The sequence below is a fragment of the Electrophorus electricus genome, chromosome 3 (genome assembly GCF_013358815.1).
Source record: "Electrophorus electricus isolate fEleEle1 chromosome 3, fEleEle1.pri, whole genome shotgun sequence".
In the NCBI taxonomy this organism is placed as follows: domain Eukaryota; kingdom Metazoa; phylum Chordata; class Actinopteri; order Gymnotiformes; family Gymnotidae; genus Electrophorus; species Electrophorus electricus.
Genome location: NC_049537.1, coordinates 6,140,001 through 6,163,621, shown reverse-complemented (window position 1 = coordinate 6,163,621; position 23,621 = coordinate 6,140,001). Strand labels below are relative to the sequence as shown.

Below are 23,621 nucleotides of genomic sequence, written 5' to 3'. Positions count from 1 at the left end.
GATGCATCACAACGATGAATGGGAAACGGAGACATTTGTGCCACGAATTCAATAGTTGTCTGATGAAAAAATTGGTTTCTTATTCATAGGTTGATAGTGATGTTGTAGACATACATCATACAAAGCTAAAGGTTAGAAGTCTAATTGCTCTCTGTATCTTTAGAATACATTAAAATAACACAGACATGCAGTTATACCGATTATTTAATAAATGAAAAGATGGTGAAAAGATGAAAAGATGGTGAAATAGACTTATTCTACCTTTCTGAGGCCATAAGATGAAGATGCAAATCAACTTAAGTGGCAGGTGAGTATTTGCATAATGCAGGAGTCAGTGAGACACAGCTAAATCTCTGTAAAGTCCAGCCCACATGATGATTCAAGTCTATGCATCAGGACTTGATTATTAACAACAGAGTCCAGGACTATATTTATGAGACTCTATGAACCCAAGACTTGATTATTAACAATAGACTCTATAAACTCAGGAACGGATTATCAGCAATAGACTCTATGAACCCATCAAATTTCCATAGCTCACCCAAGTCAGGGTCCCAGAATTTCATACGCTAGAAAAACATGTAATAAAAATCGGAATTTACATTTAAATTTTCTTTCAATCATGGCTAAATGCAATAAAGTGCAATGATGCTCTAGAAAGCTAGTGGGTTTTTTTTTTTCATTTCAACATGACAGATGCATTAGCCCATTCATCCACAGGTTAAGAGAAATACAGTGTGACCACTGTGTGAGCAGCCTTGCTTTGCAAATACTGTGACCCATCAGTTTCAGGCGACAGCTCTGAGGCCCTGACTCTGCTAAAACTAGAGAGAGTAAGTGCAGTAATATAAAATACTCAACACAGCATGACAGAGCACATCAACTACAGGCAAATCCACACACTTAGTCATCCCCTAATATAACTGATCCAGCAGCCCACTAGACCACAGCCAGCCATAGCTGGCAGGCAAAGCTTAAATACTGGGACATTCAGGAGTAAATGTGTAATACGACAGACTTATAATGTTTCAATTTTCTCTGTGTTGTAATAAAGAGGTACAACACACTCAACCGTGTTGAGCAAGGGAATGGTGGGCTGTATGGCTGTCCAGGCCACGGGAGTGCTTTCCCTCTTCAGCCAGCAGCCCCAACCCAAGCAGCTGCAGCATTAAAGATTCAAAAGGGCCTTTAAAGGTCAAATGCATCTGCAAATACTATTTGCTGAAGGAAAAAATATGAGGGGAGATGCTTCTGTAGGTCACAGTTTTAAGCATAAAGCAAAATCAAAGCATTTTACATGACAGTCATGTACAACTCCATTCCAACTAACAGGCTTATGCTGACCTAAGGGTTCAAGTGTTTAAGTGTTCTTTTTTGAGGTTCACTTTTTCAGGACACACACACACACACACACTATGTGTGGTTGCTATGGCTGCTCTGGCTTCCCCTGCAGTGCTAGCAGACTCCACAGAATCAGGCAGATGTTGGTAAGTGGGAGACTCCGACGGCTGCGGTCCACTAGCCCTTTCTTTGGCCACTGGCATTGTGGAGTTGTGTGAGTCACTTAACCCTGTGGGCCTGTGGGGAGGCCTGGCATGTGCTTCCTCCCCAGACACTTCAGGGCAGATGTCACCGCTGCGTCTTATAGTGCATCCAATGCAAATTACCTCTCCCCCCTCTGAAAACCACCTGGCCCGCTCCCCGCCTCACTGGCAGCACACTGGTCCTCCCAAACCCTGCCCCCTCCTTACCGGCAGCACACTGGTCCTCCCAAACCCCGCCCCCTCCGTACCGGCAGCACACTGGTCCTCCCAAACCCCACCCCCTCCTTACCGGCAGCACACTGGTCCTCCCAAACCCCGCCCCCTCCTTACCGGCAGCACACTGGTCCTCCCAAACCCCGCCCCCTCCTTACCAGCAGCACACTGGTCCTCCCAAACCCCGCCCCCTCCTTACCGGCAGCACACTGGTCCTCGTCGGCTCCGTTTTCACAGTCCGTCTCTCCATCACAGCGCCAGGACAGTGACACGCACTTGTTTGTGGTACCACCGCAGTCAAACTTCTCAGGTGGACAGGTCTGCCTACCTGAACAAGCAAGAAAGAAAAACAATACATCACACATCTTATGATATTCACATCAGACTGGTGTTACAAAACTGTGACTACTAATCGTTCATTCAACAAAAGTGCTGCAACATATCTGTTAATAGATCCTTTCTTTGGGTGCAAAATGTGTAATGCTGTATTAGGCAAGAAGCGCATCAATCTAGCTCACTCACATGAGATCACAGAACATTCCAGAAAGCAAATCTATCAATTACATATCTTGCTTTGACTAAAGTGACTTCAGCTACACCTTGCATTTTAGATTTTTTATTTACAAACCTCACATTTTTTTTAATGAGCTTTGCTTGACAGAGCCAATGAACAAGCATACAACCCCCCCCCCCCACTTGCCATGTGTTTTTTTTTAATAAAGCTTTCACTGAGAACAGAACTTGTAGTGATTCACATTAGCGATATCTCAACATCAACATCAAGCCATTGTGGCTCTGCAAATACGCCAGCAGTCTCCAGGAACCATATTGGATCTGTAGTGTGCTGTGGGGCTGAATGAATTAGGAGGATACTAGTCTACCTGCAAAACACAGGAGAGAAAAAAAAGCAGGATAATGAACCAAACCTGTAAAAAGTCACAGAGTGACTTTCAATAGTATATGAGGAGGTGTCTAAATGAGCAGAATGGCCCATTGTGACAGTCTGCCTGGCTGACTGCTTAAGATAGCAAGGCCACCTGGGAAAGTCTCTTATTTCATCTTTCTCTTTTCCTGCCCCTCACACTCTGTTCAGGCAGTACCCTGAAATCCTCAATCTCCCACCACTTAAAAAAAACTTTAGTGTTTGCCCCAGTCAAAATATCCAACTATTTTATGGATGTCAATCTGATGCTCATACTTAAACAGCTCTTCATTTTTGTATTTTTGCTATCCCATTATGAGCACTACCCCCTACTGCACAGGCACACCGGTAACACTGCCCTGTCACAGCGAAAAGTGCAGCAAGTATCAGCGCCTCCAGCCAACACCTCACTGCTCTGGCTGAGCAATGGACACTGGTGGTTAGCGCTTGTAATTGGAGAGAAGAGACGTCTGGCGCCAGAGGCATGTCTGGGGTCACCGGTCAGCACTGCATGACCTACAGTGCAGGTAAGTGTGAAAGAGTGGCACACTGTGAAAGAGCCCTGAGTTTGGCCGGGTTCAGTCCAATGGTTCTACTTTTATCATTCATGAGTCTCCAGATCTCTCCGAATCGAGAACAGAAAAGCAATTAAATTCCAAAGCATGCGGTGCCAGACCAAAAAAAAAACCAAAGAATTTGTCCTCAGCTAAGAAAGGAGAGACACACATATAACTCTGAACATCTTCACAGATCATTTCACATGGGAAGCATCATGTTCGTACAAGAGTGAAAGTTTGTGAGCAGAAGCAATGAGCCTGCGCTAGCTACACACTAATGGATCACCCCGTAAAACTCGATTTTTCTTCAGGTCAATTTCTCCTCAGGGAAGAAAGTTATGAGAAGGCCATCGAAAGTGGGAGGTTATTAGATTATCATATTTATCTAATAATACAAATCACCATCATCCGCGTACTGATGGAACAGGGCTAATATAGGCTACAGAAATGAAATTTTAGACAGGCACATGAATAAGCCCAAAGAAATAATCATTACTTCCATGCAAAAACCTAATTATATTAGGGAAACGATTTTACCAAATAACATTTTAAGATAAGAAGAATTTCACAGCCTTGGCTCGTGTGCGGTTGGGGATAAGTAGGACGGGGTCTGCAAAGTGTATGTTACATAAATATGTGCAAAAAGTCTGTGTTACATGCATATGGGCACAAAGTCTTTGTTATTTCTTAGCAAGTTTCACAGAACTACTGGCATCAAGGGACGACTTTGAACCAAAAATGTAGACAGCCAGGAGAGGACTAGAGTACCACTGTAAATGTCCTTACATGCCAAGCCAGGAAAGGCAGCTTCACTGTTGCAACAAAGGAAGTTTTCCTATGCCACCAACATGATCAATAAAACAGGCAGCACGAAAATGAAAGGCATATTTTCCGTGCTCACTGTTAGCAAAGTTCTTGCCCAGGGCTACTGGTGCACCGTTTGGACAGTTCCTCTCCATAGCTTTAAGGGGGCGTGTCTTGTTCTGCCCAAACAGAAAAGCTGAGAGATGTGAGGCTTGGATAGTCCTTATGGTGGAAGGTTCTCTATCAGCAAGCTGGCAGCTACGCACACTTTCTGGCAGCCAGTGGCAGATGTATCGATGTACTTATTGACAGTTTCCTGAAGAACAGACACAGCCGAAGCAGATGGAAGCAGATGATAATGTTGTTTGATGCCGCAAACTCTTCAGCTGTCATCATTTTAGTGTAGGTAGAGCGCCCGGCCTAATCAGTGAATTAGACATAGTCAATGTTATTTTCTGAATGAATGTGTTTGAAAGTATTATGGTTTACACATTAGGAAAGCATAATAGCATTTCATATTGAACTTTATTTATTTTGGTGTTGTACATTATGTTCATTGTGTTTATTGTTGTTCAATAAACACACAAAGAATGTGTTTATTATTAGCTAGCAAATGATACATTTTAGGATTTCCAGCACATAACCAAAGTTTGTTCGAAATACATTTTCTTTGTGTTAATACATGTAAATCTGTCTACCTACACTTGTGCTGACAAAAACCAACACTGAAATCTATCCTGGGTGGACACAGTGGCAGTGAGTTTGGTAGTGGCCTAGTGGTGAAATATAAAAAGAATGGAAATATAATCTAACCTCGACAGAACAAAGCTGCGCAAATGTCAGAGCGAGGGTGCTGCCAGTGTAAGACAGCATGTCAGCGTGTTCCTTCCAGATGCTGAATGCACATGAAACAAAACAGATTTACAGTATTTTCTTCTTTTTCTTTGCGCATATCTAAAGCATTTTTTCTCATTCTCTCTCTCTCTCTCTCTCTCTCTCTCTCTCTCTCTCACACACACACACACACACACACACACACACACACCTCTTATCATTTACTTCTACAGGCTCCTATTATTACACAACAGGTATTTGGATCATCACAAGCGATGAATATTTTATTTGCCTTGGCACCAGCTGGAGTCAAAATGGAAGTAAACAAATGGAGAAGTGAAGAGAGCAGTCATACTGGTAGCATTATAAACAAGACGGCGCAACGGTGCTCAGAGGGGAAGCACCATCATCTGCTCTTTCGCTCTATTGATTCAGACACTTGTTCCACCGACCTGAGAGTCATGGTCTATTTTCTGATCACGGGTAGGACATTCTCATTTTAACACAATACAGCATTGTAAGACTGGATAACAAATGTGTGTGTGTGTGTGTGTGTGTGTATAGTGCGGTGGTAGAGAATGCTGTTCTCTGACCATCTCACATCCTGGCAGTGAGGAAGAGGGGCTGGTGCTAGCATTCTAGCCACGTCTGTGCAGTAGGGCTGGGAGAAAGTAGCCTGTACAATATGCTAATGCACTTTTGATTAACTACCTTCCTAATGCTACTCTGCTGAGAGCGGGTGAGAAAGAGAAGCCTGGCATTTAGCATAACACAGTCTAACAGCACAGGGTGCACCAGTTAGCTAACGGCTAACAGTGGAGGTGATTGATTCTCCCTCTACCATGTGGTAGGCCACAGTCGTCAAAACCAGCGCCGACTCCTATACCTCCGGATGAACAATGAGGAGAGCTAATACAGTGTGGTATGTCATATAGTCCCAATGAAATGTGATTTCATAGAGCGGTTCCTAAGAGCTTACAGAGGTGGTGCAGCAGAGCAGCTCACAGGCCGAGCTCTCTCGACTCGCCGTAGTGATTAAACCCTCTGCAGCTTCACCCCACACGAAAATCGATGCACAGTGATTATGGGGGGGGGGTTTGGACAGAGAGGGGTTAATCTGTCTAGGCTACATTGTTCAGCTGTGTAGAGATTAAAGCTCTGATTAAAACCCAGACCAAATGAGCAGGAAATTATGACCTTGGTTTTATTCACTTATTCATTCAGTAATTTAATTAGTGGTAGCCATTTCCAACACAAACAAGTTTATTACTCATAGACATTTTTTGATACAGTGCGATGAGGTGAGCAGTTAGTCTCACAATTTACGAATATTGATGAGAGGTGAATTATAACAAACATCCAGCAGCCAGGTTGGGGAAGAGATAAATGCAAGGTGTGACTGTGTCTCTCTGAGAAACATAAACCTTTTTTTACAGTGTACTCAGAAAAACAAGAGAGGAAAGCCATTTATATCAATATAAGTCTACTTGGTCTCCATTGAACCTATTAGGGCCCAAACTTGAAAAACATAAGAGAAAGAGTCAGAGAAAGAGAGATAGAGTGAGAGGGTGAAAAACAAAGTGAAACCCGAGAGCAATGGCAAGACATAAAGGTGAATAAAGACAGCAAGTCAAGAAGAGAGATAAAGAGAGAGAGAGAAATTCAAGACAAAGCAAAGCGGATTTATTTATTTCATTGTTTATTTTTGTTAGGGTGGGTGAGTGATGTGATGTCATTGCTTGGAACAGTGCATTAGATCATTTTTAATGTTTGTATTACAGTCTGAATGTGTCATGATCAGTCCCTCCCGGGTTCCGTGTTCTGTGTTTTCTCTGTCTCGTGTGTTTTAGTTCGGTTCCATGATTTCGTTTTCTCTTCCCCTCGTTTGATTTTCTACACCTGTCCCTCGTTTCTAGTATTAAGTTTATGTATTTAAACCCTGTCTGGATCTCAGTGTTTTTGGCTGTTCGTTTGAATGTGTTAGGTTTCATTACATTTATGTTGAATGGTTGCGTTTATCTGAATGTGTTGGTTTGTGCTCCGTGTATCCTAGCCTTAGTGTTTCTTAGTCTTTGTTATAGCCTGCTTCCCCTGTTTGCCTCCGTGTGTTTGTTTTGTTAATCATGTATCCCCGTACTCTCTGTGTCGGCTCTATGACCCTGGACTGCTTTAACGACTATGATTCTGGATTTGGCCCTATTAAATCTCGCTGTTCTCTGCACGTGTCCGCCTCCTTACTGCTCATCGTTACAGAATTCAAATTGAACTGGCATTCAGTTTAAGTTGTTTTTAAAATGTCCAGCAATACTGTGCATGTTCTGGTCTCAAGATAACCTGCTAAGAATATGAAAGGGGTGACCATCCTCTAATCAGGCAATGTAATCCAACTAAAGGGGAGAGCCAGGTCTGTACGCGAGCAGGATGAGAGATCTGAAGATTTATTTGGATTCTCCAAGTTGTGAGTGATTTTTTTAATAGTGAGAGATCTGTGGTAGGCAGAATGAGAACAAAGAGGCAGGAGAGGTGCATGCATGTGGAGACGAGGGCTTGCTGGCAAACAGAGTGCACTTAGAGTGGGTCACATGACCCACATGAGTGCGTGTTAGTAGACATGGTTATGTGCTAAAAAGGCAATACTACCACATGTGTGCCTAATTTACAGCTTCGTTAGCCTTTGCTGGGAGAGTGAGAGAGGGCGGGAGGGAGACGGAGAGAGATGGGAGGGTCAGATACAGGTCCCGGCTACAGTACCGAGGATGCAGATTTGAAGTGAGGAGGTATTTGCCATCCACCTGAGGGAACACGCTACTAACACATCACATGTGAACGGTCAGACAAATAAGCCCTTTGTAGTTGTGCATCAATGGTAGGCATCCATGTCTGACACACACACACACACACACACACACACTCCACAGGAAACGTTACCGGTGAGATGGCAAACGGTCGGGATTAGTCCAAAACAGAGCGAAGGAAAAGAACAAGCACAGCCCTAGGGAGGGCTGATCCAACAGCACCATGATAAACCCAGGATTAGGTGGACTATGAGCATGATAAATGTAATGTATGCTTTAGTAGCAGAATTTAATGCTGGTCTGCAGTTATGGCATCTCCTGCCTTTAACTGAGGCTTTAAGAAAAACAAACGCACCTCTTTAAAGAAGAGGCTTTAAAAAAAGAAAAATATTTTGAAACAGTGGCCTAAATAAATACTAAATAATGCATGGCTGAAATATTGCTTCATAGGAAGTAAATATGTAAAATATGTAGAGAACTGGAGTTCTTTAAAAAATGGCACATGTAATCTTCTGAAGACATAACATTGGTTTGTGTTTTTCCTGTAGCCATAAGCTATTTTTGCAAAAACAGAATTATGATTCAGTATACAAGAGGAATATATTCAAACTGTATTTGAGACTCATACAAATCATGCTCTGTTAATTGTGATATTATCCACACTAAAGAAGTCCACTGAAATATGAAAGTGACCGTTATGGTTCAGCAGTTCACATAAACTGCAGTATGAAGCACATATAGAAGGTTAATGCGTTTGTCACTGGCAGGAATGCCTGTGTTTGGTGCCATGTCGTTAATCAAACAGGTGCGATTTGTCTCGCAGCCCCCTCTGATTTCACGTCATGTATATAAACAGAGACCCCTTCCTCACAACCTGTCCCTAGAGCTGGCCCTGTCATGACCATGAACACACACACGTGGGAAAGCAACACGGAGAACACTCTCTGTCCGTTGTGAAATATTGTGGCACTCTGCATTGGGGAATTCTTGGTCACTCGACACTGTTTTCTTTTCCTTGCCAAGAGCCAATTTGTAGGAGAATGAATCTCTCATTTTGATGTCAGTAAGGAAGCTGCAGCTAAGGCTCAAATGAATCAACATCTCATTATAAAGCATGTAGTCTCAGGTGTGCCTTGTTTGTGCCTGCCTGTGTCTGAAACCTAATCCATGATGCCAGATATTTATATTTCTTCCTTATTGGACATAGATCAAAGGGCGTATAGATAGGAGATGTATCCTAGTCATCCCAGCTACTGCCTGGAGCAAAGCACATTGTGCTGTGTTGCTGTTATGCACGGTTACAGCTCTGTGTGACTTCCACGTGCACGCAGATCAGGTAATCCAATGCGGAGTCACTAATATGGAATTCACGCATGACTGGGACTGGATTAAGGAATTTCCACATTTCCACATCATTTTGAGTCATTCAATATTTATTGTAAACACTGTTGGCTGGTTGTTTTATTTTTTGGCTGGCGGTAACTGACATGTGAAACCTCTGCTGCACCTGATGCACTCATACACTAATACTCCACTACCATATTATTGGCACTGCTAGCTTGAGAATGGTCTGTCACCCAAATAATTCTCAGAGAGCACTGGTCCTGTGGTCTTATGTTTTATGGAATGCAGCAATAAAATACCATAGGTGTAGCTCCTAAAATGGTCAATGAACATGGGTACAACACAAGAAGTTCTAATGAAGCGGGTTGCAGCTATCAGCATATGTATAAGAATGTGTGTGTGTGTATGTGTGTCTAAATATTAGAACGCAATGTTCTTCAAAGTCCCTTAATCTCACTGGGAGGAAGAGAAGCACCTGATGGCATTAGTAATATCTGGCTTTTATCAGCAGGAGAAAGCGCTTGCTTTGTAGTCTGTAATCTACTGCAATGTCTTTGCTGTGATATGTTAGTAGAGTTTAGCTCTGTGCTCCTCACTGTGAAATGCTCAAGGGCGAGATGACATAGGACGCAGGCTTGCGTCACGAGCAGGATGGCCTCTCTGGAACAGGTTGCTTTCTTCTGTGTGTCTTCCACACACTGCCCTTCAGATAAACTGTCCGATTTGTGTGTGTGTGTGTGTGTGAGTGTGTGTATTGTATAGTGATGGTGGGAAGGGGGTGTAAGTTTGATATGGATATGACTTATAAATGAAAGGTTTGCATTGCTTCTTCTCATGAGGCCTTATCTCAGTGCTGCCTGATGGGAGGCGGAAGGTTGAGGGAGAAAGGTGATGTTACACTGGAAGGTGATGTTACACTGGAAGGTTATGTTACAGAGGAATGTGATGTTACACTGGCAGGTGATGTTACACTGGAAGGTTATTTTACAGAGGAATGTGATGTTACAGATGTAGGTGATGTTACACTGGAAGGGGATGTTACAGATGTAGGTGATGTTACACTGGAAGGTGATGTTACAGAGGAATGTGATGTTACACTGGAAAGTGATGTTACACTGGAAGGTGTTTTTGAGAACTAAGTGTGATCTTTTTCAGATGAACTGAACGTTATCCAGTTACGCATCCAAGGGGTCTCAAGTGAAGTGCACATGTGGGAGGATGAAAGGCTCTAGTTCAGTCCAGCCAGCTGAGTAAATGATGGACAGCGCCTCATTCTCACAACAGAGACATGCAGGAACTGCCGAGCTCCATTATTGCCAGTATGTCCTCTGCTTGTAATTAGTCAGGATTTTAAAAGTCAAGAGTACACGTGGCAACATATGCTACTGTTTCATCACTAATCTTCTTTAAGTTCCTTCTAATAAAAGAAAATGCAAATGATAAGACTTTTGCATTTTGTCACAGTTGCATGATGTTATATTTATGCCACTATATCTGTTTGGCGACTGGCATAACACCAGACAAAACTGACAGCTTCCTAGACCCAGATTAAGATGAAGCCTAGAATCCCAGTGGTGATTCACCACTGGCACTGCATTAAACTGCATGTCTCTAGATGCTTCTACCAGGCAATTGAAAGCACATAGTTACCTGAATTGAGCTGGCCAAATTATAAACATTCATAAAAAAACTAAGCAAAATCCACTTGGAACACTGGCATGTAAGAAATGATGCTCTCCACATGCCTTCATTTACAGTCATTCGTACTTTCGTTTTAAACTCGGTATGAGCCGGATGAGTATGAGCGTTCTCCAGCACAGCCTACATACAGGCACGGGCAGCAGCACTCGGCCCGGGCCTAAGACTACCGGCAGCGAATCAATAGAAAACAGGAAGGATCAGGGGTCACTAATTGAGCGCAAAAATGGAAGTAAGGGAATCATAGCAGAGATGCTTTGAAAGCTTTTCTCTGACCTTCAACTTGCATCAAATGCAATGCAAATCATGCTGTCTATACATCATTGTGATCAGCCCAAGGGCTGATTGCTGAATTCCCACTTGCAAACATTCCAGGTGTCAGAACAACTCAAGGCTTCATAAAGTGCCTCTGTGTTCTGTTGCCTTTCCTGAACTTCTAGAGGTGACAAACACTCACAAAGATTCCCATTAAATTATTCATGATCTATAAGCAAAAAAACTACACGTGCACACACACACACACACACACACACGCACAAATCAATTCAACCTGACTAACATACACACACACACACACACACACACACACACACACACACACACACACATACACACAGGCACAAATGTGAGCGAATGTACACACATGCACAGACACAAGCCCTCTCTGAATCTGGACTCTACCCTGACATTATGGGATCTAAGCAGAGTGGAAGAGACTGCCTGTGTCTGGGCCCTGTGCCAATTAAATCACCCTCTGCAGAACAGAGCCCTCCAACCCCATCCCACAGGGCCCTGCCAAACAGCAGCAGCTCATTCCCAGCTCGCTGAGCTTTTCACTGTAAGCCCGACTCACACTGATAGCAGTCACCAGCTCTCATGAGACGCAGCCGTTAGAAAAAGAAACAACCAAAAATGCTTAGTGCATCTCCGGCACCTAAACCCATTTACAACCAAAGCACAAGCCAAAGAAAGCATATACTACAAATTCTTGCAAAAACACAGTCCAGTCACCAGGAACGCTAACCCTTAGAACATAGCAAGGGTAAGTGGCTTTGATGGGAATACAATGAAAGATAACAGTGCAGGGCATGCAGCCGAGAAGCAATCAGACTGGCTTAGACACCTGTGCATCGTGTGGTGGGACAGGAGAGGACAGGAGGGGACGAGAGGGGACGAGAGGGGACAGAAGGAGACAGAAGGAGACAGAAGGGGACAGGCCCCAGGGGGCTGCACAGTCCACTGCACAACTGCCACGAGGGAAATTTCTTTAGGAAGCCGCTGCCTGGAGCATGAAATTGAACCCATCCGGTGCATCAGGCTGAAGCCCTCACTAATTATGCAGCACAGCTGCAATGTAAAGTTACAATAGAACGGGCTCAGGCCTTTGTCTTCTGCTTCAGCTAGTGAACGGTGTAGGTGAGTGTGAGAGGAAGATCGGAATAACAACGCCACGTATTAAAACCGAACAAAGGCTCAAGGATCTGCACTGAACCTTGTGTAGTTGTCAAGAACAATTCAGAACTGATCAATAAGCAATTCAGCATGACTATTTTTATACAAATCACACACAAAGACACACACACACCAAAATGAAGGTACCAGAACAAAGAACAGACCTCTGCCCACATTTTCCATCCCTTTATTGCAAGTCTCAGCGTTTGAGAGAAAGCCCCAGATGATGAGAACAGCATCACCAAGGCAAGCGCATTAAAGGAGAGGAGATGGCAAGTGGAACACACAGGAGAATCAACAGTGTTTGAGATGCGGCGCAATCTATAGCTTCCCCCTGTAAATGCAGTAGTTCAAACACTCTAACAATGTTGCAGTAGGGAATGAATCATTACACAGAAAAGCCTTTGTCATTATGTATCCTTTCACTACTATTTTATGAGGAGTGTCATTCTTGGATAGGAATGACCTATCTGACCCTGGCTTGCTGTTGCAGCTCTCGGCACCTACAAAATCACCCTCTGACTCCACAGCTGTGCAAGGACATTTCAACCCCTGAAATCTTGGTTGTTTTTATTTTTTTCAAAACATACCAAGGATCATCTAACATATCAGTGACAAAGACAAATGTTTGGCTTTTCAAGGTCATTCATATCTTTCTTGAGCAGCAAATCCTAGCTTTCAATGTCCCGTCTCTGAGCTGAACTAATACTGGCCCGGTCGTTTTGTTTCCCACCTCAAAACTTGGTCAAAGCATTTCTATCAAATTTAGTAATTACTAGAGTTCCTGATGCGATGTCTGCTGCCTTTAATCTGATTGCAGGAGTCTCTGGGGCCAAGCCATTGATTCTTTACGAAGGAATTCAATCCAATCAGATGCATTATTTAGCAGACTGAGGATCGGGGATGGAGGCAGACACGTTTCACAGGTGGGGGTAAAGGGCTGCGGGTGCGTTAATTGTGAGGTAAGAAAAGCAGAATGTGTGAGAAATGAAAAAGGTGATGCTGATGGGGCCAGGGACTTAGTGGAGAGCCTTTCCCGTTGACATGACCTTGACTGAAGGTAACGAGACAGAAGCCCTGGCAGAATGCAGCGGGCTTGGGCGTGTGCTGTGGACAAACCAGCACAGTGTGGGAGCATGAGCATGTGGGGCCATATGACAGCTTCGTCCAACTCCATCAAACGTGCACTGGGGGCCTGCCAGAATGAATATGCTGTACACCTAAAATCCCTTTTATTGGGCAATGCATATATAACACACAGCAAATAATAGTCTTCAGTGTATTGTTTGCAGAGCCAATCTCAGCAAACTCTGGATATGCCAGAGCCTCTGCACTACAGTGTTTATACTGCTTTAACATGCTGATTTTATTTTATGAAGGGCTTGTTAATTAGCGGGTGAGGGCTAGTGATTAGCTGGGGAAAGTCAGGTGTGTTATAGCAGAGAATAAAACACAAACATGTAGAGTAATGGCCTTCAACAACTGGCCACCTTGTGTTAAACGTAAAGATTTAAGTGTTTCTATAATACCTAAAAGGTATACAGTCCTTCACAGGTCTGCAGAGACCATTAATGACTGTATTGAGACATCTGAACCAGAAAACCCATCATGTCATGTGACAGCAGTGCTGTGTGCAGCCATTAATACAAACACCTGCACCCACACATCACCCACACCAAATGCCCAAAACCACCCAAACACACACACACTAACAATACCAAAAGCCCATACACCACAAACACCAGAACCTACACACCACAAATACCCACATCCTCACACCACCAACACAAAATGCACACAAACCACCAACACCAAATGCCCACACACCATAAACACCAGCACCCACACACCACTGACACCAAACACCCACACACCACAACCACCTGCAACCACACACCACCAACACCAAACAGCTACATGCTACAAATTCCCACACACTCATGTAGGCATGTAGCATGAGGAGAGAATAGGTGTACGTGGGGTCAGGGGGCTGCTCCTGCCCAATGAGGCACGACCTTGCTTTCATTATTCAGGATCACACAGCTATATGATGTGCACAGAGTGCTGGCTTCAGGCAAGCACTGAGTCGTGTGCGCACACTGCTGTTTATGACTCTTTAATGCAAGCATAATGGCTCCACTGTCATCCCCATTGATCAGGCTACGCATGGAGTGCGTGCAGTTTCTGAGCTGCGCTCATTTTTCAGCAGTTTTTGCATGCTGATGGAAGCTGAGATCAGCTTTCCAGTCTGCTCTGCAGCCGTTCAGTTCTCCATTAGAGTGGCACCAGGAACATTCTGGGTGGGTTCTGTGACAAGACTTTGGAGAGGCACAGAAAACTATGGGAGGAGGCTGTTCTTGTGAGAGCACTGAGACTTCAGGCTACAGCATGAGCTGACTGTTGAGCAAGTCATGTCTGAACAAAGCCATGAGCAATTTTCAAAAGAAATCTAATCTAAAGGGCAAGGAGGCTGAGGAACATGTTTGGTAAACACACATACCACGGAGCGCTAACCTTGGACATCGGAGTTGTTTTTTTTATTGGTGTGTTTGAGTATGTGTGGGGCTTTTCGTGTGTGTGTGTATGCACGTGTTATATCTGTCTTCATTCTACCACCATCAGTTTGATCAACACTGAGAACAGAGGATTTTGGGGGAACGTGACACTTCATAAACACAGAAAATCCATTTTAAGCTCAGTGTGCCAGTGTGTGATCCACACACTGCCATGCTAGACACTGACCATGCAAGGGTGGTGTGCAAAGATCTGATTCAGAGCTCCATGACTGGCACAGTGAACTGGGACGTGGTCACAGCTTATGGACAATGATTTCATCTCCTCCAGCCTGAGTGAGCGTATGCCACCCCTAGTAGAAGAGCCACCAAGAGTAATTCCAGGCAGACTACACCCCTGACTAGTCTGCAGGCTCTCCACAGGCCTGAAGCATATAGAAATACCGTTTCACTGAGGAAACAGAGGACAGTCTGTAGTTTACACACACGACACTTACTGCAGGTGAAATCGGCCTCGTCAGATCCATCAGAACACTCAGGCTCTCCATCACACCTCCAGCGTGCTGGCACGCATTGGCCGTTCTTACAGGCGAAGTCGGTCGAAGCACAGGTCTTCTTCGCTGCTCGCAGTAAAAAACAACATGCACACACGCACACACACACACACACACACACAAAGACAGATATCAGAACATGCTGGACATATCTATTAAACCCAATGCAATTTCCTTGCCAGCTCCTTGCATTAATTATATGCATAATATAAATAAAGCTAAAATGGTGGAACAAAACAACAACCACAAACCCAAAACAACAAGCAGGGAATTCCAGCCCAAGCACAGTGCTTGTTTTCTACTTTCATCCTTGTAAAACTGGAACACCTCACAAGCATCCTAGACTAGGGAATACTCCATTCAGTCCCCCTGAAAATAACCGCCCGGAAGCAGAAGCTCAGACAAACCTGAGCACAAAGAAGCCAAGCTTGCTTCAAGCTTGATTTCCTAATTACAAATGACGAACACTGTGTGGCTAAACGCACATTAACTGTTGATTCCCTCATGGTAACTCTTTCAGTCAAACTCCACTATACAGTCAGGTCAACACCAACCCAAGTAGGTTGTAGATTAGTAGGAAAAGTAGGTTAGCTGGGACATGTAGGCTGAGTGGAAGAGGCTGGGGAGAGCCTTCTTCTGTTTGCTTGCTTGTTAGCGTGTAGTTTACTTCGAGAAGGGGCTTTCACAGCACTGAGTAATTGCTCCTTTGGGAGCCATTATAACAGCACAGGTATACATTATTGTGGGTCCATAAATCCTTAACAATGTGTGAGCATGTCCGCCACTGTGAGTGTGTCTGAGAGTGTATGATAAAGACCATCTACCATGGGTGTCCAGAAAATTTGTGGTCATTGTTAAAAGTTTGAAGGAGGCCAGACTGACCAGTGGGAAGAGCATCAGCCGGTAATGATGCAGGGATTTAGGGCCGCTTCAAACTATCAATCATGTGCAAGTCTACGAAGTGGAAGGACAAATTACGTTGATTTACTTCATCTGGTTACATATGCACATATATATAAAAAAAAATAACCATATAAAATTATGGGACATTAGGAAAGCCTGATATGGAAATGAAATGGTGAAAATCACAAGGGAATAAACATTACAAATGAGAGAGAGGCTGGGTAGAAGGTGGGTAGAAGTGAAACTGCTCTTAGGTCCTCCTCTGGAATGGCACACAAGTGCATGGGCTCATTGTCCCATCAGGACATGCAAATTTCACTTAGGCTCTGGCAGTGTGTTGCACCACTGCCTGGCACTGACCCACAGGGCAAGCTGTACTCTCCTCTCACCTGCTCCTGAAACATGAGAGGAGAATTAGGGTTTGACCCCTCTACACACAGACAGAGGTGGTCAGCCAGCACTGGGTCTCTGTTAATTACCAAAGCTCCTTCACTAGTCTTATCTCAAGGACAGAGCCCGAATTGACGTGGCCTAGTTGGGCTGGCTCGCCGGTGGCGTTTGTCCAGAACTTGTCCGGCATGCTCTTCAGGAGGAGTGCGCAGACTGTGCAGGCACTGCAACATGCTTTTAATTATGCAGAGTGGCTGCCCCGAGCAGAGCCAGATGCTGCTGATTTGGAGAGCGCCAGGGCTTATGGGATGGGGGGGTGCTCATGTTCAAGCTTGTAGAAAACACCAGCCAGCACAAGTGTTGATTTTTTTCATTTATTTTTCCGCCAGCATGAAGGAAGTGCGCGTCTCTGGTGCTGGCAAGGGGCTGGGCAGCGGTGGCCCAAGAGAGGCGCCGATCATGACTTGTGGCATGTAGCACAAGCCCCAACAGCAAACAGCAGTGTATACGCTACAACATACAACTCGGGGGGAACAAACAGCAGAGATGCACTGGATGAAACTGCTTGCTAATACTGCGCATAGTGTTTAATATGAAAGAAAATACAAAAGACAAATCTGGCTCTCATCAGACATGACTAAAAACGCACACTCACTAACCCACCCACGCACACTCACACACATGCCCACACACACACGCAGGGATGCACAGTGCAACTCTACACACAGACAGCTTGAGCTGATGTTACATCGTCTCATTTCCAGTGGAGAAACACTTTAATTTGCACAGGTCCATCTTAGAAACACCGGAGGGAACATATGTTTCTGTGCGTGCTGTGCCTTCGCCAGCATGTGGGCACGTGTCCAGTTGTCACTGTGATTACTGATGGACGAATGGCCGTGGTGTACGCAACCAGGGACCACGCTGCCCTCCTACTGCACTGCAGCTGCTGAAGGTCAACAGCTTCCCATTTCCCCACACCATTTCCTTCTGGCCTTCCACTGCAATGAAAGACAACAATCAAATAAAGAGCATAGTTAAGGCCTTGAGACCAACCAGCTGACAAGATGAGTGTAGTAGGGTCTCAATGCACAGAGAGCCGACTTAATGTACCAAGCACTGGTGTTACTGAGAGTGTAAAGAAAAGTAAACCACCTTCTCATGATTAGCAGTCTGTTGCACTTCAAAACAAGTAGGCTTAGTAAATAGTGACCAAATAAGTGCTCTACTTGAGGACTTGAGCAAATGACAAACATTTGACTGCACTGTGAAAATCCTTTCTGACATCATGCCTCAGCCCTGATTCACTTAGGTACATGATCCATAAACTGGATTTCCAACTTCAGCACTGGCTCAGGCACTTCTGATGGGAAGCTGTTCGACTTGGAGAGCCTCCCTTCTGTCCTGACGGAAAACGCTCCATCGCATGGAGCAAATGGACAGAAAGACTCATTTAAATGTGCTCAGCGGTCAGTGGTTTGCTGTAGGAGACGGCCGGCAGCTGTGCCTGATCGACTGCAGCTTATCTACTTCTGAGAGCTCATTTGAGATAAGAGGAAGAGGAAGCCAGCCAGTGCAGGATAAGAGAATCCCAAAAAAGCACACATGCAGGCAGCAGTCTGACCCACCAACCCCACCAAGTCACTTCCTCGTTTCTTTTTCACCACACCTGTCCTCTTCAGTGACCAATGAAGGGTCCACTCTCACCCCCAAAATGGATCGGAATAGGTTGGGCATGAAACAGCATGCCCTCTCTGCATCTCCGTGACAAATCATACACACACACACACAGACTGCAAAATTGCTAAGATTTACGGTATGTATAGTGTTATGTGTGATGCAGTCCACTCCAGTGGGAATGAGAGAGGGGTGGGTCAGCTCTGCACAACACTGCTCCTGGCCTGCAGAATATAGGCATGAGTGCATGTGTGTGACTGTGTTGTCTACTGTGGATTGGCTTAAATCATTTCAGCAGTAGAGTATAAAAAATAATCTTAAATTATAAAACTTATGTCTGTGTACTATATATTTGTGTATGTGTGTATGGTTGGGTTGGTTGAAGTCATGCTAGTGAACTACAGAGTGTGCAGATATGAGGATATAGGGCGCTGAGATAATCTGACCCCTGTAGAGAGAGGGCCTACACACACACACACACACACACACACACACACACACACAGAATAATATATCAAATGCTTAGGCTTCCCATAAGGAAACACAATGAAATTTGAAGTTATGGGTTGTAATGCCCAGAGGGAGTGAGACACCATCTTGGCAGTGACCTATTCCAGTCTTACAATCATGACCACCTCTGAAGGAAGGCGAGAGCTAGAACGCTTGGGTGTATGTGTGTGTTTGTGTGTGTGTGCATGTGTGTACACCTTATCCAGACATGCCGCTCTAGAAACAGCACAGGAGGAACCACACCATGAAACAATAATGCGGCAGGCAGCAGAGGTGCCGGCTCAACTAATCTCCAATCCCAGGTGGATCTCCCTGGCTGAGCTCCCAAGCAGCCCAGACAAGGAGCGGCTAACATGGACATGCTCCCCACCTGCCTTACATGGCTTCATCCACCTGTTCGCATGATGGCTTTCTTACATCTCATTATCTCTCTCAGCTGCTCGTTTTTTGTTTATTCACTCTCAAGAGTTCAGGGTGGCTTGGTGCAGGGCCCCCAACCCTGCCAGGAAACCTGGCTCACGCCTGCATTTCTCCGGCTTTGTTGAACGGTTTCGCAGCTTAGTCAGATAAACAGGCAAAGTCAGGTTTCTTGCGCGTTCCAAGAACAGAAAAGTTTAAAAAATACGTGACTAGAAACAGCGGGAAACACACAGCACTGGTGTCAGCTGTGCCCCACATGGCAGAACGCTGACCTGAAGTGCAGAATCAGTTCACACAGCTGCATGCAGGAACACGTCCCACAGGCTAACCTGAAGCCTTACAGTGGCCGATGCTCATAAAAGCAAAGATGGTGAAAGCCTTGTCTGTACAGCGGGGTCAGATGAGCATGGTGGTAATGGCCCGGAGCAGCTTAAAGCGGCGCTTTGCTGAGCTGGGACCACCGTGGAGGCGGGAAACAAAGAGGGAATATGGGAGACACAACAAGCCCGAACCCTTTTATAAGGCTCTTTCATCTCTGGCATGCCTGCTCCTTCACTCGTCCACAGACCACTTGTTTCTTTATTTAACAGCATTCCAGCCGTTAATGCGCATTGATTTGTGGTTGCTGCCCAAGTGAAAGCGGATGGCATTCCACCCTGAGTAACTCAAACATCACCTTCCCTTCCAGACAAACTGAATTTTGGATAAACAACAATTGCTTGGGGGTTTTATTTCTTGATTTTTTTTCATGCATTCAGTTTCCAGGAGAGAGGTGATTTCTGGAACAGGTGTATTTGAGCAGCACAGTTTGGAAACTCAGGCCATTTCATCTACATCCTTATCTTTCCATTAAAGATAAGGCAAACCAGCACTCCCCTGCTCCACCTGTTACCCCTGCTCCACCCATTAACCCTCGCTACCCCTGCTCCTCTCTCTATTTCTCTCTCTCTCTCTCTCTCACTTTGTCCAACAATGGACCACATCCATTCACCTGACGGAGGTGTCTCCGTCACCTATTTTCCCGTGTGTCACTGAGTAGACTACCCACTGAGACAGGCACACAGGCCTACCCACGTCTCACCATACATAACATGGTAATGAAGGCATACAAGCCTGTTGAACACATGCATGCATGCGCATGTTCGCATACTAACACACACACACACACACACACACACACACACACACACACAGGCGCAAACACAGATCCACAATCTGATTGTAAGACAGTGGAGTGACCTGCTGAGATGCAGACAGCCTCCAGTAAACAAATAAATATCAGCACTTAACCATCTACCACGTCTGCAATTTCTGACATTCAACGATCGCCTCGATCACCAACTCAAAACCCCTGCACACAAGCCATGCATGAGAAAACACATCACTCAAGTCATGCGACTGACTGAAGTGTCATTCATGTTGGCTTTATGCATTGAAAGCAAGCTTCAGCTATGACTTGCAATACTCAGAGATGATTATGAACTTGCAGTGACTGATGTGCTCAACAGGGGTTTATACAACGGCAATAAAACAACATCTCTGCTGTGACAAGGCATGCTGATAAGCTGCATACGATCTCAGTATGAGGCTTGTGTGCACTCAAAGTGTGTGTGTGTGTGTGTGTGTGTGTGTGTGTGTGTGTGTGTGTGTGTGTAAGAAGTGAATGTGTTTTCCACTCGAAGATCTGCTTCAACTCCAGTCAGATCCTACCATTAGAGTGTGTGCCATTGACTTTAATAATACTCTCCTCACACAATGTGTGTGTGTCTGTGTGTGTGTGTGTGTGTGTGTGTGTGTGTGTGTGTGTGTATCTGTGAAGAATAGATGAGGTAATAGTGAGAGCCTAGACAAAGCGGCAAGGCTCCAATGGAGGCCGTGAATAAATTCACCCCGCTGACTCTGCAACGATCCGAAATCCTGACGTCCAGTAGACACCTCACGGAGAGATGGCAACGCTACACTACATTTACAAAACCAGGGAAGAATACAGCCAACAGCCTGCTGCTCTGAACCACTGGAGAATAGGATTTCATTCTTTCCTTTCAGACAGGGATGCCGTTTTGTCATCAGAGCATGAATCACACACAGAACAGCCCATTTTTTGTTCCATGTCCATAAAAACACTCCGTTCGCTTTTTTTTAAACAGCACATTACGGTTCATATTCTGTTGATTGTGTGCTAAAGAGTACTGAACTGAAATGAAAACTGAAAATGTACATCATCGATAAAGATGTGTTGCTCTTTTTTTTTTGGACCCTGCTATGGTTTTTTGGCCTCCACATCTGTTCTCTCTTGTACGGTCTGGGCCCCTCTTCCTGATGCCATGTACTCCATCCCCCTCTTCCCTCTTGCTATATTCAGCCTGTGTTTCAGTTTTAGTGTTTTTGCAGTGACAGCAATGTTCTTCCAAACCCATCGTCCTTTATTGTCAGTCACTTTGGGCACTTTTTGTGTGTGTGTGTGTGTGTGTGTGTGTGTGTGTGTGTGTGTGTGTGTGTGTGTTCGGAGTTGGGTTGGATTACCCTGAGCCGCAAACAGACAAACATGCCTACACGGTCTTATATAAACATACTAGGACACACACGACTGGCTGGCAGTGAAGGATGGTGAGCCCCGATTAAGCGCACCACATCCTTGTTTTTGTTCAAGCAGAGGATGGATGTGTGCAAACGTCTCCCATGCACACACACCCCCCTCCCTCCCTATTTTCCCACGCATTCCACACTCTCCTACCAATCGCCTGAACGTAGGATGCCTTTTAATGGGTGACATTAGGGATACAATCAGCTATACGTGGCTACAAAGGCTGTCCTTTAAGGAAGCTCATGGGTCCCATTATAATGACTTCAGTTCATTCCAGTTTGAAAATGTATATTGGTATTTATTTACAGCACTTTCCATCACCGAAGACAGGTGCTCCATTAGTAGAGCACTAGAAAACAAAAAGGAGCAAAACACACACATGCTTCAGCATTCTCACCGATTGTCAAGACAATCGTGTTTCTTCTCCAATAGTTCTTCCTCTGAAGTTCATCTCTAAGGCACGAAGATACAATGAGTTGGTGCTTTCTGTAGCACCACAGAAGGAGCCTCAATTATAGGGCAGAAGAAAACATTTGGCAGTGGCATGGTTGACGGATGTGGATCACCCAGCTTTAAACACACACATGTTTAAACGTGTCAGACTCAGCGATGAGTTCAGCTTTGGCACTGACTACAGAACTTGCAGCAGTGTAACAGGGACGGGCCAATACATTTGCCTTTCTGTCATTTACCTCTGGTATCATAATGCTAAGATAAAAAGACACAAGGGGGTGCCTTGATCGAGGGTAGCACAGATTTGCCTCAAGAGGACGCTTGGGAATTTTCACATCTGAAGTTTCAAACTCAACTGGCATCCTGTTTCAAGATTTCAAAACTCCGAACCAGCATGTCGGGTTCTTTGGGGGCATTGGTAGGATGTGTATAGAATAGGTGCAGCCTTCATTTCAGCGGAATAAGAGTATCATGCTGGGTATTACCCAACAGGACACTGCACAAACACCCTCTACTGAGCCTGTGACCAAGTTCATTCCCATCAAAACTGACTGATTCCCATAAATTCCATGGTTAGAAAGCCCATGGGGAAAACATAAGCCTATGTTTGCCTATTTAAAAAAAAAAACGTCCAGATCATCTTTCTCTGTCCACAAAAATGACCGGGAGTTACCTTCCTTTGTGTGCAATGATTTACCCCAGCCTGGGTATGAGCGCACTGGTCGAATACTGGTCTGTTCACTTCCTCTCCTCTGAATGTTTTCCAGTCACCTAGGCGTATCCAGGGTTACCCGTCCTATTAGAATACAAATGAACACCCCGCTACCCCATGCTGCTTCTGTGCCTGTCACAGTGTTGCACTTTCCTGTACCCACTGACTTCTTCTTCATTGCATTTCAGAGCCGAATGACACGGGGGCAAACATGGTCTCGGGGCGCGGTGGGGCGCGGGACTGTTCCCGACAGGAAGACTTCCAAAACTCCATATGTGTGTGTCTTTCTGGGAGAACAGAGGGAGACGTGTTCACCAGCGTTTAATTGTGTAGGGAGCTCTGAAAAGGGCCAGCAGCAGGAAAGTCCTTTGACATGACGGGACCAGGGCACAGGACGTGACCCGCAGTGGGTTGAGGGAAAAGGGGACAGGAACAAAAGATACCTCTATGTTTGGAGATGCCAAAGGTTTTCACAGTTCGAAGACTTCGAATGAAATGGTAAAGTCATGCACTGTCATCTCAATTTTCCAACACATCCTGAGCAAAGTTTGCCAAAAGACGCAAAGAAATGTGCATGCTTACAGTAGACAATGACGCAAACACAGAATTTCAAAACAAGTACCCACACTATTCCCACCTTTATGCACCCTGGCTGTGTGGCTTTTGATATAGTGTTCCCCAGAGGCCCAGTGTGGGTTTTGGCAAATTGGGCTGGGACTCCATCAAAGGAACGCAGCTCTGG

General features: G+C 44.9%; 1 protein-coding gene across 4 annotated transcripts in view; it reads right to left on the bottom strand.

Moving 5' to 3' along the window:
- Positions 1-23,621, bottom strand: part of lrp8 (low density lipoprotein receptor-related protein 8, apolipoprotein e receptor) — a 110,492-nt gene that overhangs the window by 40,228 nt on the left and 46,643 nt on the right. For all 4 annotated transcript variants that reach the window (XM_035524327.1, XM_035524328.1, XM_035524325.1 and 1 more), the window contains exons 3-4: positions 15,174-15,296; positions 1,957-2,085 (exon numbers count right to left, since the gene is read on the bottom strand). In XM_035524327.1, coding sequence (XP_035380220.1) covers positions 1,957-2,085; positions 15,174-15,296 — 252 coding nt within the window. The remainder of the gene's footprint in view (positions 1-1,956; positions 2,086-15,173; positions 15,297-23,621) is intronic.